This window comes from Prionailurus bengalensis, chromosome B1 (genome assembly GCF_016509475.1).
Source record: "Prionailurus bengalensis isolate Pbe53 chromosome B1, Fcat_Pben_1.1_paternal_pri, whole genome shotgun sequence".
Lineage (NCBI taxonomy): Eukaryota > Metazoa > Chordata > Mammalia > Carnivora > Felidae > Prionailurus > Prionailurus bengalensis.
Genome location: NC_057344.1, coordinates 161,722,016 through 161,739,100, shown reverse-complemented (window position 1 = coordinate 161,739,100; position 17,085 = coordinate 161,722,016). Strand labels below are relative to the sequence as shown.

The following is a 17,085-nucleotide window of genomic DNA, read 5'->3' as shown; positions in this document are numbered from 1 at the left end:
CTTCGCTGGTGCACCCAGCGCGGCTCGGTTGCCGGGCAACGTGGAGGCGTGGCCTAGGGGCTGACTGTGAGAATGCACCAGGTCCTGCCTGGGGCCTTTGTACTGAGTGGTGCCTTACCTGTTAGTACTGGTGCTCATATTCCTCCCATCCCTCCTTCCACTACCACCAAATCGGCACGTTGTCTCAGAGCCTCTGGCACCCTTCAACTCCTGAGTCCTGTCTTCATGAAGAAAGAACCAAATCCTGGGGAGAGAACCCTTCAGAGGAGCCCATAGACTATATTTGGATGGATTTTAGGGGACCACTAGCTCACAGACCCCAATTGTGCATCATTTCGTCATATGCGTAGGTTTGTGTTGGGGGTCTTGGGCGTTTAGGACCAGAGCTTTCATCAGATTCTCAAATGGTTCTCCACCCCTATCTAAAAACCCACTGTCTTAGAAGACAGGAGTTCTGACTTTACGTAGAAAGCCTAGACAGGTGGATTCCTTGGTGGTTAGGTTAAGGAAAGGGTGTTTACTGGTAGCTGCCAGGAACGTGAGGAAAACATTTGATATTATCACCAAATAAGGTTATATACATGGTCACAGAGATATACTGGTAGGATTTGGAAAAGAAGAAAAAAATGTTTTTAGTGACACAATTTTAAACTCGGGTTCACTATTAGACCGCTCCACCTGTAGTGCCCAGTTAATATTTAATGAAAATCCTATACTCCTGGTAGCCTATATGTTTTGTTGTGTTTGCATATAAAATATTAATTTTTTAAATATAAAATATTGTAGAACATCCCACAATTTTTGTAACCATGTTTTGGTATTTTTTCTTCTTCTTCCTTTTTCTTTATATCCTGGGAACCCTAAAATGTAAATAACCTAAGTCTCTCTGTATTTCTGAGAGGCCTGAGGAACCGCTGCTTAAATTAATATTCAACTGGTTTTATTTTGACCATCGAAAACCCTAGCTAGTTGAGTTACTAATCCTCCCTATTCTAGAGTCACCCTCCTCTAACCAGCCAGCCTGCTTTGTGGTGGAGGAGGTTATCCAAGAGGGAAGTGAGAAGGGAAAAACCCAGGGGAACCTGAATGGAAATAATCTCAACATCCATCTGAGGTTAATTCTGTGTCCAATAAGCACTAATTTGATGTAAAATGTTTTCCAAGTGTGTTCATGATCCTCTACTGGTGACACTGTTTTCTTTCTGGTAATGGATGACACTGGTTGCCTTTCAGATGTTGCAGAGTGAAATGACTTATCTTGAGATAAGTTGAACACTACTCGTTGGTAGAAAAAGCTAACCCCCTGATATGTTTGTGGTAATCAGATGTTTATTTTACAGCAGACAAATCAGAACTTGCTTATTGGACTATTTGATGGATCATGGCCAACTTCAACTAGTGTAGTTTTAGTTGGTATTCACATTCTAAGAGAGTAAGTTACTGGACACTATGGTATTATAAGAGTTGGTGACTTTGTCACTGATGAAATCCAAATAGGATAAACTAAAACAGCTCATTAAAAGTCAGCTCTCTTCTGAGTGCATTTAATAAAAATAACAAAAGAGCATGTGTATCAGTACAGTTGACTCTGAATAACACAAGGATTAGGAGGGTCCTCCCATGCATCAAAATCCTAGCACAACTTTTGACCCTCCCCAAACTTAACTACTAATAGCCTACTGTTGACCAGATGCCTTACCAATAACATAATCGATTAACACATATTTTGTATGTTATATGTAATATATGCTGTGTTCTTACAATAAAGTGAACAACAGAAAAGAAAGTGTTATTAACAAAATAATAAGAGAAAATACATTTACATTACTGTACTGTATTTTTTGAAAAAGTCCTTGTATAAGTGGACCTTGCAATTCAAACCCATGTTGTTCAAGGGTCAACTGTACTGTCAAAAGCTGCAGGGATCTAAGGAACATCATTATGTACAGCTTTATTATCTAAGAAAAAAATATTTTAAGATGTTTTTAAAATTGTTGACAAATTAAACATTTTATAATCTCAACCAACTTTTATTGAGAATGTTTACAACACAGGGATTGTTAAATACAGTAAGTTTAGCAAGGATTGTTTTTGAGAAGAAAACAAAATGTCAACATTTTGCTGCTTCTGTGGAAAATTGTTGGTCCTGTATAAAAACAAAAATTAAGTTTAGAGTCAAGTATAAATGAGTCTGTGAAGGAGGGTAGGCAATGTTAGCATACAGACATTTCTATAAATATTTCTTCATGTATGATAAAATTGACATCAGGGCCATTTCTCAGCTATTCTTCAGTCTGTATAGTTTTAGTTATTAATCTCTCTCTGATAGAACACTCGTTCTATGTGTCTGTATTTCCCAAAACTTTATACAGTATTTAACTATATAAAAGTGGTTTCCTAAAGCTCATTGATGCCAGTAAGATCTAAGAATAAAATATTTTAAAATTTGCACAGTTATTCCTCATTTATTTATTTCCTTTTGTATGTGCAATTAAATCAAATCCCATTTTATGTCTAACCATTTTTTAAAATGTCTAACCATTTTCTAAGTAAATAGAAGTCATCAAGACAGAGAAAGATCTCAGATAATCAGATGAAAAAAAAAAAAACAAAAAATGATTATTGAGCTGTTTATGACAAAATACAATGAAATCTTAAGTTAGTCTGTATAAACCCTAATCTTGAAAACAATCCAAATAAAGCTATTTTTGTCAAATTCAGAGAGAATTTTTAACTAAATTAACCAAATCATGGATTAATTTCCATTTCACATTTGTGAAGACTCTACCACTTGGTTTGGTGTTAACAATCACAGACACTTTTTTCAATTAGTATTAAACTATTTTTTGTCCACATTTTGTAAATATCTCTATCTTTGTAATATTATAAAGCATAGCTTCTTTTCCATTGACCCTTTGGTCTTAGCTCCTTAAAAAAATAAAAAATTAAGAATATATTTGCTCAGGGGCACCTGGGTGGCTCAGTCGGTTAAGCATCTGACTTCAGCTCAGGTCATGATCTTATAGTTCTGAGTTCGAGCCCCATGTCAGGCTCTGTGCTGACAGCTCAGAGCCTGGAGCCTGCTTCGGATTCTGTGTCTTCCTTTCTCTCTCTGCCCCTCCCCTGCTCACACACAAATACTCTCTCTCTCTCTCTCTCTTTCTCTCTCTCTCTCTCTCTCTCAAAAATAAATAAACCTTAAAAAAATTTTTTTAAAGAATATATTTGTTCATATTTCTGATGTGAATGTAACAGGCCTTTGCTAAAATAGGAATTAATGCCAAATATAGTCCAAAAATTTAAGTTCCTAATTTTGCCCCATGAGCACATTAAAATTTTCTTCACTTTTTCAATATTTGTCTCTTTTATTTCTTTCTTATCTACTGAATTGCCTAATGCATAAGAACTACATTAAATAAGAGGTAACAGAGCATCCCTGTTTTGTTCCTGACATTTCAATAGAAATTCTTCAAAGTGTTTTACTATCAAGACTGCTACTGACTTTGAGACCATTATATAAATAATGTTAATAAAGATTCATCTCTTTCTAGAAGATGTTCTTTTAAAACATCAGAAATTGGGAACGCCTGAATGGCTCAGTTGGTTGAGCATCTGACTCTTGATTTTGGCTCAGGTTATGATCCCAGGGTTGTGGGATTGGGCTCCATGCTAAGCGTGAAGCCTGCTTAAGATTCTCTCTCTCTCTCTCTCTCTCTCTCTCTGTCCTCTCCCAGCTTGTGCACGAGCTCTCTCTCTCCATCTCTCTAAAATTAAAAAAAAAATGGACAAAAATAAAATAAAACATCAGAAATTGATGTGGAATTTTGAGATGATTAAATAATTTTTCTTCTAATGGTGAACATATTGTAAAAGAATTCCTGATGTTGAACCATCCTGAGTTGTTGGAACAAACTTCACTTTTTTGGAGTTATATAATTTTTAAAATATACGGCTGAATACAATTTACTAGTATTTCTTTAACATTTTTGTATTGATATTTATAAATAGGATTGACCTATAGTTTCTTTTTATATACTACTTTTATAAGGTTTTGGTATTAGTATTTGCTGGCTTCATAAAAAATATTTTGAGATTTTCTTCCATCGCTGAGCTGTAAAAGTTCAAAATCCGTTGGTCTAGTACTTTTGAGCAGGGAGTTTCTAGATAATGTTTTCAATTTTTTCCAATGGCCATTAGTCTGTTCAGATTTTTGTTCTTTCTTCTGAAGACAATTTTGGTAGTATCTACCTTACCAGACAATCCTCCATTTTATTCAGGTTTTCAAATGGGTAGGCACAAGATTTACAAAGTACTCTCTTATGGTTTCCATTTCTTCTATATCTGTTTTAATTTCCTTACTTTCATTTGTATTTTTGCATGTTTATGGTTTCTCCTTTTTTTTCTTGATTAGGGTGGGCCAGTTAGGCTAGTTTATTTTATTTTTTGCAAATAATCAGATTTTGCTTTACCAATTATTCTGTTTTACTATTTTATAATTTATTAATTTCATTTTTCATTTTATAATTTTCTTCCTTTTGCTCTCCTGAGGTTCACCTTGTTGTTGTTTTTTAACTTTTTAAAGTAAAATCCTTAATTCACTCGTTCTTTCTTGCTTGACAGTATTTAAAGCCTTGTATTTTCTACTGAATATGGCTTTGGCAGAGCCCCATAAGTTTTAACATGCAGTGTTTTTATTATCTCTTTATTTTCTAGATATTGTAAATTTTTGGTATCTTCATTAGTTAGAAATAGTACATTTTGATTTTTGTTTTCATGAGAAAGTATTAAGAAATTTAATATTCTTAAGCTAACTATGTATTTAAGGGTTGAGATGGTGATATGAAAAATATATTTGCAAAAACATGCTAAGCACAAAATCTGCATTTAAGATTATATAAAGTTAATAGAATATACTTTTATTTGCATGGTGTAAATTTATCAACCTGCATTGGGTTTAATTTCGAAATTCACAGCCTAATAAGATACTAGGATTAACAAATTTATTAAATATGTAGGGCTATCCAATAGCTATGAAATGTCTACTATATCTCCAACATTGATGTGGAAAACTGAGTCCCAAAGTAGAAGTCATGCTCTCATGTCTTCCCACATTTTCTTAGTTCTCTAGAAATGGTAAATTACAGCTTTTATAAAGAATCTTTGAATACAGGTCACTTGGAAGACAGAAATGCATTCAGTCTGTAAGTTCTGGCCCATTATGGTGGACACTGATCATCACAATAAGAGACAACCTCTGACATATTACTTGCCCAATAAATGATGATAAGGTCAATGTCTCTGAAACAGTGAGGACTATTGTGGTATAGTCTTCATATGAAAATGTTGGGGTTCAGGGGGGAATGGTCAGGAAAAATTCTTGAGGCATCTTTTGTGCAAAAAAGGGGGTTTCATTCAAACACCGACAGGACCCGTGAGCAGAAAAGGCTGCATTGCAGACGTGAGGAGTGGCTGATTATATACTTTCAAATTGGGAGGGGGCTAGGGGTAGCGTAAGTCTCTAAGGAATTTAGAAGCAAGATTTCCAGGACCTTAAGGGGCTAGCTGTTGTTAGGAAGAGGTCATTTATTACTGTCTAGTAAAACCTTAATCATGAGACCCTTCAGATGTATATCAGGGGGCCATATGCTTGGAGTATGGTCACTAACATATATGTCTGGAGGGGGTAGAGATGAAGAAAATTTCTAAAGGAATTTTTTATGTTAAAGGAGACTTACAGGATCCTGGAAGTGAGGTTAATGTTAAGCTAAGATTCTCTTTTGCCTTTAGCAAAGTATTGACATTGAGGCAGTTGAGTTCCTAGAAGAAGGTCACTCTGCCTGTCTCAAGGACTTGTCAGTGGGCTCTAAGTTGTAAGGAAATTTAACTTTTTCTTTTGCCTTTGTTCCCTACATCAGTCTGAGGAACACATGGCAGCATATCTGTCCCTCAAATACGGACATTTTCCATCATATAAAGCCCCCACGGCCCCTATAATGGTATGTGCATTATTAATATTAATATTATTAATGTTAATGTGCACACACAATCAAGTAATAGAAATATACTGAGCAAAGCTTAATTTGTGAATATCTGAAAATGACAGAAATTTTCAAACTGGGTTGAATTGTGAAGCACATACCATTTTAAATGTAACCTTCTGACCTTCTTCCATTGCGTGGCTAGAAAATAATAAATTAGAAATAAATCAGTAAACTAAGGAATGAAGTTAATTTTCATACAAAGCAACCTAATGATTTCGACGGGTATTATTATTTCTTCTTTTATCTAGTTTGCTCATGTTTCCATCCGTTCTCCACTTCATTGTTAGAGTTAGTTTCCAAAATGCAAATCTTACCATATAGCTCTTCTTAACTTAATAATAAAGTTGAAATTCCTTAGTTAATTATTTCACTAGTTAATTCATGTTGATTCTTCAAATTCAGCTCTTAAAACCTTCTCTGTACCTCCTCCACTCTCTGACCTGGGTTAAGTGCATTTCTTTTAGAAACCACAGCCCTGTGGGCACCTGTGGGCTCAGTAGGTTAAGCATCCAACTCTTGATGTTGGCTCAGGTCATGATCTCAAGGCATGGTTAGTGAGTTTGAACCCTGAGCTGGTCTCTACACTGACAGCACAGGGCCTTCTTGGGATTGTCTCTCCCTTTCTCTGTCTCTGGCTCTGTCTCTCTCTCTCTCAAAACAAATTAATTGATTAAAAAAGAAAAGAAAAGAAAAGGATATGAAAGAAAAGAAAAATAACCCACAGCCCCTGAATTGAAGGTGCATTTAACATAGTAATTTGTATTTGTTTATTTATCAGTTTCCTGTATTAAGCTGTAAACTCTTAGAGTATAAGATGGAATCCTATCTATCTGTATACTTCTAACCTTTGGAACATTGCCCAGCACCCAGTAGAAATTCAAAAAATAGTTGCTAAATAAATGAATAAAAAAACATCTCTGGTAATGTAGTAAGGATACAAACATTTTTTTGGCAAGTGTAACTACTTAGAAAGAAACTCACATTTCACAGACAATTTGGACATACAAAACACTAAATGCAATTACAAAGTTTTTCTACTTACAACCTCTAATATAGTTGATTGTTTTACTTTTAAAAACATGAAAATAGTCATAATTCTTCCAGTATCTCCTGAATCAAATATTTAGTAAATATTTCTTTGGAACTTAAGGAATAATGCATCTTTAAGATACTCATTTTCTGCACACGAAATTTTATAGAACTAAACTGTTTAATGGGTGAAATTTGGGGTATTTACAAACATGCGGAGTGGATTAAAGAAAAGATCAGAGATACCATAACATTAAAACAATACGGTGGTGGAAGAAGTTAATCTCAGACTGTAATACCTGATGCCAGATATCTATAAACAAACTTCAACTTAGTGTAAATAAATGCACAGGGTATTTTTCAATTTTAATATTGAATGCTTTTTTTTGAATACAATATTTGCATACCCTGAATAAAAACTGTCTCCGAACTTGGCTTGCAATAGGACCTTGGAATTCTTCCTGGAAGAGAAAATGAGGGCATTACAAATCAACTAACAGTAAAAATAAGTGAAAATTCTTCTTGAGAGTATAGTGAAGCTCAAAGGTATTTTCAACGATCATAATTAAACAAAGAGGGAATCAAGGGCTTGAGTACATAATTCATACCAATAAGTAATCTTTGTATGTATACCTGAAGAATTTTCAACTAGCAAAATCGCCAGGATGTTATATTTTAAAATAATTTCCTAGGGGTGGCTGGCTCAATTGGTAGAACGTGCCACTCTTGATCTCAGGGTCATGAGTTTGAGCCCCATGTTGGGAATAGAGTTTACTTAAAAAAATTTTTTTAAATAACTAATAAAATAATTTCCTTATCAACATAACAGCTTCTAGGAAGTTCATCAGTTGTATGTATATTCATCGGTAAGTAGAATGAGAAATGACAGTTCATAGATAATTAACTATATTTAATTTTGTTTGAATGAAATATTTCCTTTAAAATACGTACTGTATGTGCTAACATTTGAACAGGGAAAATATAAAATGGAATTGTGTCAGAGCTAAAATACACTATATTTCTATAAGGAATTGAAATTAAAATTGAGGGACAACTTTGGTAAACTATATTTATTCAATGAGACTTGAGTAGAGATTTTCCCAATATAACATATTCACAGGTATTATAATGAAAAAAATACCAAATGGAAACAAACCAATTATTCAAAATGGGTATATTTTGAAGTACTTCTTTTCCTAAAACACTTCATTTTTAGGGGCGGCTGACTTCAGCTCTGGTCATGATCTCCCGTTTCACAAGTTCGAGCTCTGCATCCAGCTCTGTGCTGACAGCTCAGAGCCTGGAGCCTGCTTCAGATTCTATGTCTCCCTCTCTCTCTGTCCCTCCCCTGCTCAAGCTCTGTCTCTCTCTCTCTCTGTCTCAAAAATAAATAAACATTAAAAAAAAATTTTTAATTGCATTGTAAACAATGGCAAAAATATTTAACATTTTATGGTTTTCATAAAATTGGTTATTATAGCTTCCTATTTTCAACAATTTATTATAAAAGTGTCAGGATGGCAATCACTATGAAATCTGTCATCAAGACCTTTTAAAATTATTCTGTAATATAAGTATAATCATATATTTAAATTCTAAGAAACAGCCCTGACATCTATTAATATTCTGAAATCCCTTATTGATTTGGGGTACCTGGATGGCTCAGTCAGAAGAGAATGTGACCCTTGATCTTGGGGTCATGAGTTCGAGCCCTATGCTGGGTGTAGAGATTATTCAAATAAATCAATAAACTTAAAAGAAAATAAAAATAAATTCTGAAATACTTGCTTTACAACAAATATATCTTAAATTCTCAATATTTTGTATCTAATTCTCATCCTGACTATAAACTCTCCAAATTACTTAATATTTAAAATATACTTATAGAGGGGCACCTGGGTGGCTCAGTCGGTTAAGCCACCGACTTTAGCTCAGGTCATGAACTTGTAGTTCGTGAGTTCGAGCCCCCATCAGGCTCTGTGCTACAGCTCAAAGCCTGGAGCCTGCTTCCCAATTCTGTGTCTCCCTCTCTCTGCCCCTTCCCCTCTTGTGCGTTCTCTCTCTCTCTCTCTCTCTCTCAGAAATACTAAATGAAGAAACTTTATTTTTTAAATGTTCACATAGAAACTATATATTTATATGTTTATATAAGAAAAGTTATATATATTAAAAAATATATATATTTATATATTCTATATAAGACATATTCCATACAAGATTCTATATAGATATACATCTCTATATATATATTTATATATTCTACATATTAGAAATATATATATATTATATAAGAAAAAAAAGGCAGGGAAAAATGTAACTTAAATAGTGGCAAAATTTAAAATCTTCAAGCCCAAACACACAGGTCTTTTTAGTCTTATTATTTAGAGATAGAACTGCATATAAAAGAATTTGAGAAGTAGGGATAAAAAAGATGTAGGTTTGGAAGTGAGGATGTCTAGCAAAGAACATTTAAGAAAAGTGTTTGAATACACTAAGATCTGAAAACTCATTTTCTTTAAGAACACAAAACATGTCACTACCAAAAATCTGTTTTAAAATTAGGTGATATAGGCTCACTTACTAGCATTGTCTTGGGAAAGATCTTTATTCTGAGTTGTTTCCCCTTTAGTAAACTGGGGACAAGAGTTGTATATTAACAGAGTTGCGAAAAGAATAAACTGAGGTAATATAAGACTTAAAACTGTAATGCATCACAACAAAGTAAGGCATCACTTAAAATAATACCTAGAAACTTTTATCATCGAGAGAGTTAGGATTCCTTTTCAATGACAATAAAAATGCCACAATTCCTAGTTAAAAATGTGTTAAAAGTCAGTTGTTTTCATCTTAAACATAGATACTGGATTTGGGCCATATTTTTAATTTGAAAAACCAAAGTGCCTGCATTTAATTTCTGATATATTTACTTCACGAGCCTTACTCTTCCTAACATTTTAAGACTTGGATAGAAAGCTTACTGTCCTAGCCAGTTGCCAACCGCACACGGAGGGCAATGAATTGTCCTCCATCTTTTCTCCTATTTCCTACCTAGCGACTAGGCACGCTGCTGTGTCCTCCCTTCAACCAAGAATAGGTCTCCTCCCTGGGAGGGTCACAGCCCCGGAAGGGAATCTAACCCCAGTTTTCCTCATTGGCCCCCAGCTTGAACCCAAAGGGACATAACATGGGGAGGGGGAACAGTTCTCTTCTTCCTGAGTGAAAACAGTTCTGCCAACAGACGCTCTTCCACAGGCCAACTGGGTGTTTACGTTGGGCTTAGCCTGAAAAGGAGGATCTTACAAACCACCACGACTGGGAATTACTGGTCCCACAAAGAGCGGCAAGGCAAGCATGCGGTCTGTGTTACGTACGTCCAGTCTGAATCTCTTCGTTCTTCTCTCATGCAGGTGAGGAACAAGCTGCAGTAACGGATGCACGACAGACGACTGAGAGACACGAACACACACACATGATGAGCACAAAAGCTTCTCGGCATTGAGCATAAAGACGGTTTCCTACTTGTTTGGTTTTGGTTTTGCTTTTACCCACTCTACTTGCTCCAGACCAAAAAAGAACGAGAAAGGTGTTAGGTAATACAGCCCTTGGAGAGCACTTCAAAGAACCTGGAGAGTAAGCTAAGACACTGAATGAAATATGGTAGCTCTATGCTACGTTGAAGAACACTGTTCTTAGGGCGTCAGCTCCATCACCAGCTGCCAGCAAGGAGACTATCCTGAGAACCTGCAATTCTCAGAGTGCCTGCTTCCAGACTTCACGCAAAAATGATTTGGACAGAGGAAACCTCCTCTGTGAGAATCAGTTTTCCATTATGAAAATGTATATCTGGAAGATTCTCCTGTACACACATCTGGTCATCTCCTTTACAAAATATATATTTTGTTTAAAAGTGAACATATGGAACAAGACAACAGGGGACACAAAAGGTGACAAATGTGTCATCGAGAGTGAAAAATGTGACTAAGATACATTTTCTCAAAATGTAAAGATGCCAAGTGGAAGAAAACGAAAGTACATCCAAGACATGTAGTTACTTGAAACAGTTTCATTTTAAGGGCATGGCTTGAATTGAACCTTCTCACAAATATTAAATTCATTTTTCAAATGGATTACTTTAAACCCTATAGAATGGTTATTTGTTAATCAATTCAATCTGTATTTGGCCTAAAGCCAGTATAACCTAACTTTCAACTCCTCATACATAAGAATATTCCATATGATATTTAAAACTGAGTTTATATTACAGTTATCTTTCCACAGCTCCTCATTCCCTAAATTGGTCCATGATAGTGAGTCACAATCACAGAAGGAATACTATAGTCAAACAATTATTATTAAGCACTCTAGATTAAAACACCAGAATAGCATTTTAAAAATCCATTCATATAAAAAGAAAAGCTACTACTAAAACTGCACAATTTAGAAGTAAACTGAATTCACGTTACTGGTATCCAGCTACTCTTAGTAAATTCTCACATTAAAAGCCTAGTTACAAATAAGGAGACCTGAGGAATAGAAGTGGATATTTCTATTAATGACATTTTCGGCAATCATCTTTTAAAATAATTCTTAAGATGACTTTGAATAAATCTGTTTTATCCTTGCACTAATTGATATCTAAAGCAATATGTTTTTCTTAATCATTTGCACTTTTTTTTTTTTGCCTCTAGAATGTAGATTTCATGATGGGGGGGGATTCTTTTTTAATTTTCTATTTTATTCACTGCTATATTTCTAGTACCTAGAGTTGTGCTTGGCACATAATAGATACTCAGTAAATAATTATTGAATGAATGAATAAATACATTTAAAACACATGTAGTTAAGATATAAAATAAATTAATGTGTGATAAATATTAAATTCCATTTGTTTATCCACATATAAACTTCTAAAGTAAAAAACATGAATTTTGATCTAGCTTATTAGATAAACTGTAAAAACAGATTAAAAAAAATACTAATGATTACTAATATGAAGTAATTCTACAACTTACCACAACATTTGAGTTGCCCAACTTCCGTGTCTTCGAATAATGAAATAAGAACTGTTAAAAAAAAGTAGTGAGATTTACTATAGACGGTTACTGGTTTCTTTTATTTTTTGGTGTATATATTTATGGAAATCACCTTACCCTTTTGGTATTATCTTTTTCATCTGTTTCCTGTTGAGAAAAGAAAGAAAGAAATATTTTATTATATGTAACATATTATAAAATTATACATAAAATACTATATTATTATATTACACTACGCTATAGTATATTATAGTATACTATAATATATGTAGTATAAAATTTGTAACATTATAAAATTATATCACATAATTTTTAAAAATATGTGACACGCTATATGTAAACTATAATACTGAAATTGGTTAAACATATATTGCTCTAAAAATAAATGGGAAATTAATTAGATATTGTTTACAAATAAAGGTGTGAACAAAGTTCTCTACTACAGCATTATTCATAAGAGTAAAAAACCAGAAACATCCTAATAGTTCAACAATGGTCAAACGGAAAATTATGGTATGATCAATCACATGATAGAGTACTCAGAGAAAAAGACTCTAAGGAGCCATAGTAAAATACAATACTTGTAGTAATAAGATTATGAGTTATTTTTGGGTTTTTTTTCCATAAACTTTTCTATAGTCCTCTCTCCCTCCAAAAATCTATTTTTTTAAGAATGAGTCATATTCCTTTTTGTTGTTCCTTTTTGTTCTCATTTGCTTTTTATTTATTTATTTATTTATTTATTTATTTTTTTATTTTTGGGACAGAGAGAGAGACAGAGCATGAACGGGGGAGGGGCAGAGAGAGAGGGAGACACAGAATCAGAAACAGGCTCCAGGCTCCGAGCCATCAGCCCAGAGCCCGACGCGGGGCTCGAACCCACGGACCGCGAGATCGTGACCTGGCTGAAGTCGGACGCTTAACCGACTGCGCCACCCAGGCGCCCCTTCTCATTTGCTTTTAATACGAAAAGAAATTCATGGATAAACACCATTGTCACTTCTTTTATCCTAATCAGGAAGAAAAGTCAATGAAATGTTTTGGAAAATAACACCACTAAAAACACCAAAAAAAAATATATATATACACATATATATGTGTGTGTGTGTATATATATATATATATATACAGGAAACATTTATGCTTTCAAAATATCAAGGTTTCTTTGAATTATTGTATGTGAAAGATATATAAGTAAGAATGTACCAATGATCATAGTTAAATTAGGATTGCTAATGAAAGATTTAATTCTAGACCTGCCTCTCTTATCCTTATAAAGTAGTTTTAAAATAAATTCATCTATAATATATAGAATATAATCTGAAGTATGGTATACTTAAGCTATTTTTCAAGTTCCCAGCTCTCCTCGTTTCAGACCAAAAAGTTCTTCTAGATGAATCAAATAATTTTAATAAGAAACCAAGACATCACAGTAAGAATATAATTTTCAAACTGATACTGTCTATATATATAAATTCTTAATGTCCTTCTCTCTAGCAAAGTACAATGCCCTGACCTCCAAGCTGAGATACATCTGTTCTCCAATTCTAGTATGAGAAAAGGAGTCAAAATGACCCCAAATTTCTTTCATGAGAACTAGAACACATCTTATGAGAGGGCTATATGATTTTCCAATTAGATGATTGTAAACCCCATTAATGTGAACACTAAATTCTCAGACACTTGAGAAACTTAAGGTTTTGTTTCTTATCCAAAACCAACTCATGATCTTCTTGGCTCTTCATGAAATGCTTCCTAAATCAGGTATATTTTCTTCCAGAAGGAATACCAAGGTATCACTGAGCAATTCTTTTTTTTTTTTTTTTTTTTTTTTTGCCTACAATTAAAACACTATTCCAACCTTACCTGGGGCTTTGGTAGAGTCCTCCTAATTGTGATGCAAAGCTCCTCCAGTGCATTGGATGCCTAATGAAAATGAGAAGATATATAGGCCAACCTTGTGCTTTAACAATATTTGCATAGAATATATAACTGTTGAATGTTAGGAGTGCAAGGATATTCCAAACACCCAGAATAGATTCCTTCTCGTGTCCCATCAAAACTCTGTAGAAATCCCTTGGTTTCTTTCATGACAAAAACTTGGCTCCTAAAAGTAAAACCTTCCTTCCAACCAGGGGGGGGGGGGGGGGGGAGGGAATGTTATGTACTGTATATATGCACTGATTAAGGCTTCCACGGTGGTCCAGATACATAGTTCTCTCATACTTTCTAAGAGTCCGTGAAATTGTATGACTGAGAGAAACTAGAACAGTGCCAAAAGAGGGATTATTCCTCCCAGCTTGTAGCAAAGTTTGAATCTACATGCCAAAGCTGTGAGCTTCACTGAATATTACTCATTAGTGGCTAATTTGAAAATCCTGCAAGTGCTTGCAAACAATGGGAGTTGGAGGGAAAGAAGCCGCACATGGTGCACCTCATCGGAGTTACCACCCTTCCAGGCTGCTGACTGCACACCCCAGGATCAGGTTTTTCAAAGCATCTGAGCACAGAAGTAGGGCAGGGCTCCCTGTGGTTAGGAGCCGGCTGGGTGTGGTGAGGACTAACACAAATGGACAAGCAGGGGCGAAACCTGCTTTGCACAGAATTTAGCACACTAGAACCATGAACAATTGATTACTTAATAAATGCATGTTAGAAGTAACAAGGAGCTGGAACAGTGTTGGGGGAGCAATTTAATTCGTAGTTAAAAACGTGGGCTGTGGAGTTGAGCAGCCTGTCACTGCTCAAAGGCAGTGCAAGTTCCAGTTCTACTCATTAGCTGTGTCACCTTGGGCTGGTTACCTAACCTCTCTAAACTTCAGTATCTTCAGCTATAAATCGGGGATGACAACATCACTGCAGAGAGTTCTTGGAAGGATTAAATGTAGGTAGAGCTCTTAGCACAGTGCCAGGTACATAGCAATTAGTTAACAATAATAGCATTAAAGAATGTGTGGCCTGTAAAGCTGGATTTACAACTGAAGTTACTCTTCATGTAGGAGATACGTCAGAAAGGATTATTTGGGGCCACCCATATCCTCACCCTTTGAACAACAGTGCATGTTAAACATGGTGGGCTGAAGTTAGGGATACAGATGGAGTCATGGATCAGCTTCTCTGAACATCCTCCCCAGCACATCAGAGGCCTGCTTTGTTCTCTTCCATGTGCTTGTCTGCCATGCAGATTGTTGGGATGTTTACTAATAATATGAAATGGCTCCTATTTCTGTAGTGCTTCACTAGCTTACAAAACACTCTCATACACCTAATTCACATTTTGTCCTTAAAATGCATCCGTGTGTTATGGAGGACAGGAATCGTTCTTCTCGTATGTAAAGGAAGTGAGGTTCTAAGAGACTATCATTTCCTCGATACCACACGTGGCTAATGGTTGGTTGAGTGTGGCCTGGGAGCTGGGTCGTCGGACCTGCAAGTATTCCCGTGTTTCACTGGCAATGACTGTGAAGCCTGTGACCGGGGAGTTGGATGAGAGAAAGAGTACGAACACTGATACACTCTTTCCCACGTTTTCCCTTCAGCGTTGGGTACATAGGTCACCCCATAAAAAATACGGAAACAGATTCCTGAAAGTTCCTTTTATGGCCCATTTAGAAATGTTATAAAATACAAAACAATAAAAAAATATATATCTGGTGGTGTCATGTGTCTCTTAACGCACAAAAGAATAAATGTAGCGTCTCCCAAGAACACAGCTTTGAAGCCGGATGAGGCTTCGCAACAAGACCGAAGTTTGAAGGGAAAAGTTTAAAAACAAACTGTATTTTTTCCAGCCACCCTTCTCATGAAACCATTATTCCTGGAGCTACAACTATTCTTTAAGAGTTTTTCTTATACTAAATTTTTAATACTTTATTTTTTATTTGTGAACCTTTATTTTCCATTTGGTTAAAATGTTTTGAAGCACTGTTCAGAAAATCATATTAATAATAAAATTATAACTAATGTGAAAAGAAGTGATTTTTAAATTTTTTTTAGTTTATTTGAGAGAGAGAGAGAGAGAGACGAGAGAGAGCAGGAGCGGGGGAGGGGTAGAGGGGCAGAGAGAGGGAGGGAGAGAGAGAATCCCAAGCAGTTCCACACTGTCAGCACAGAGTCTGATGTGCGGCTCAATCCCACAAACCATGAGATCATGACCTGAGCCGAAACCAAGAGCCAGACGTTTAACTGACCGGGTACCCCGAAAAGTAGTGATTTTTAAAAATTGTATTAGTGAATGTAAACGATGTCATAGTAAATTGACCAAGCTCTCTTCAAAAGGTACACAGTCTCCAAACCCAGTAGAAGCTTCATTTAGCTTCATGGTGTCTAGATGAGTGAGTGCTTTTAATTCATCCTTTTAGTACTGCAGAAATAGAAATGATTCTGAGGGTGTTCTTGAATTTTGAATACAATGCAAAAGCTTACGTGCTAATTAACACCCATCATATGTTATATGTCCATCAGTGCTTCTCCTATAATTTGAATTATTCATAAATGTCATCTCTTGTGATCCTGGTCTTGCTTTTTCATCTAATGCCACTAACTCCCTGCAAGTGACCCTCTGCAAACTGAGAAATGGATTGAGGAAGGAGAAATACAGCATTTCTCTACCTGGGCCGTGATGACATTCTGGAAGGACAAAGCATGGCACCTTAGCCAGACCATGTTGGTGTTATGCCCCAGGCACACTGCTGATTGTTCTGAAAGAGGATGAGCCAAGAGCCTCTCCTGAGCCCTCCTCTCCATCCAGGAAACTGTTGACACTGATGAAGAGAGAGCGAACGCGGAGGCTAACTCTGCTACACCTGTGCTGGAAGCAGAGCTGCAGACAGAACAGCAGTGTCCAGTCCAGTGGATGCTGTGTAAGGAGGACACGCTTATTTTCAACTCCTCACGCTTCGCGTGCAGGAGCTAGACTAGCACTCCTCACTCCCCAACCCTCTCTGAACTCTTTGTTGTGGGAAGGGGACAGAGTTACCTGA

At 35.7% G+C, this 17,085-nt stretch overlaps 1 protein-coding gene and 1 long non-coding RNA gene across 6 annotated transcripts in view; one reads left to right on the top strand and one right to left on the bottom strand.

Moving 5' to 3' along the window:
* The first annotated feature begins 80 nt into the window (after window positions 1-80).
* LOC122478865 lies at window positions 81-11,197 on the top strand. Its single transcript, XR_006296179.1, has 2 exons — window positions 81-350; window positions 10,478-11,197. It is a non-coding gene; the product is annotated as an uncharacterized LOC122478865 (long non-coding RNA).
* NMU (neuromedin U) overlaps window positions 2,008-17,085 on the bottom strand; it is a 36,675-nt gene continuing 21,597 nt past the window's right edge. Inside the window, exons 4-11 of one of the 5 annotated variants that reach the window (XM_043572615.1) lie at window positions 13,970-14,029; window positions 12,221-12,250; window positions 12,083-12,133; window positions 10,442-10,516; window positions 9,652-9,703; window positions 7,478-7,531; window positions 6,140-6,179; window positions 2,008-2,146 (exon numbers count right to left, since the gene is read on the bottom strand). In XM_043572615.1, coding sequence (XP_043428550.1) covers window positions 2,044-2,146; window positions 6,140-6,179; window positions 7,478-7,531; window positions 9,652-9,703; window positions 10,442-10,516; window positions 12,083-12,133; window positions 12,221-12,250; window positions 13,970-14,029 — 465 coding nt within the window. In that variant the 3' untranslated portion in view covers window positions 2,008-2,043. The remainder of the gene's footprint in view (window positions 2,147-6,139; window positions 6,180-7,477; window positions 7,532-9,651; window positions 9,704-10,441; window positions 10,517-12,082; window positions 12,134-12,220; window positions 12,251-13,969; window positions 14,030-17,085) is intronic. The other 4 variants (XM_043572616.1, XM_043572618.1, XM_043572617.1 and 1 more) reach the window with 4 other exon arrangements.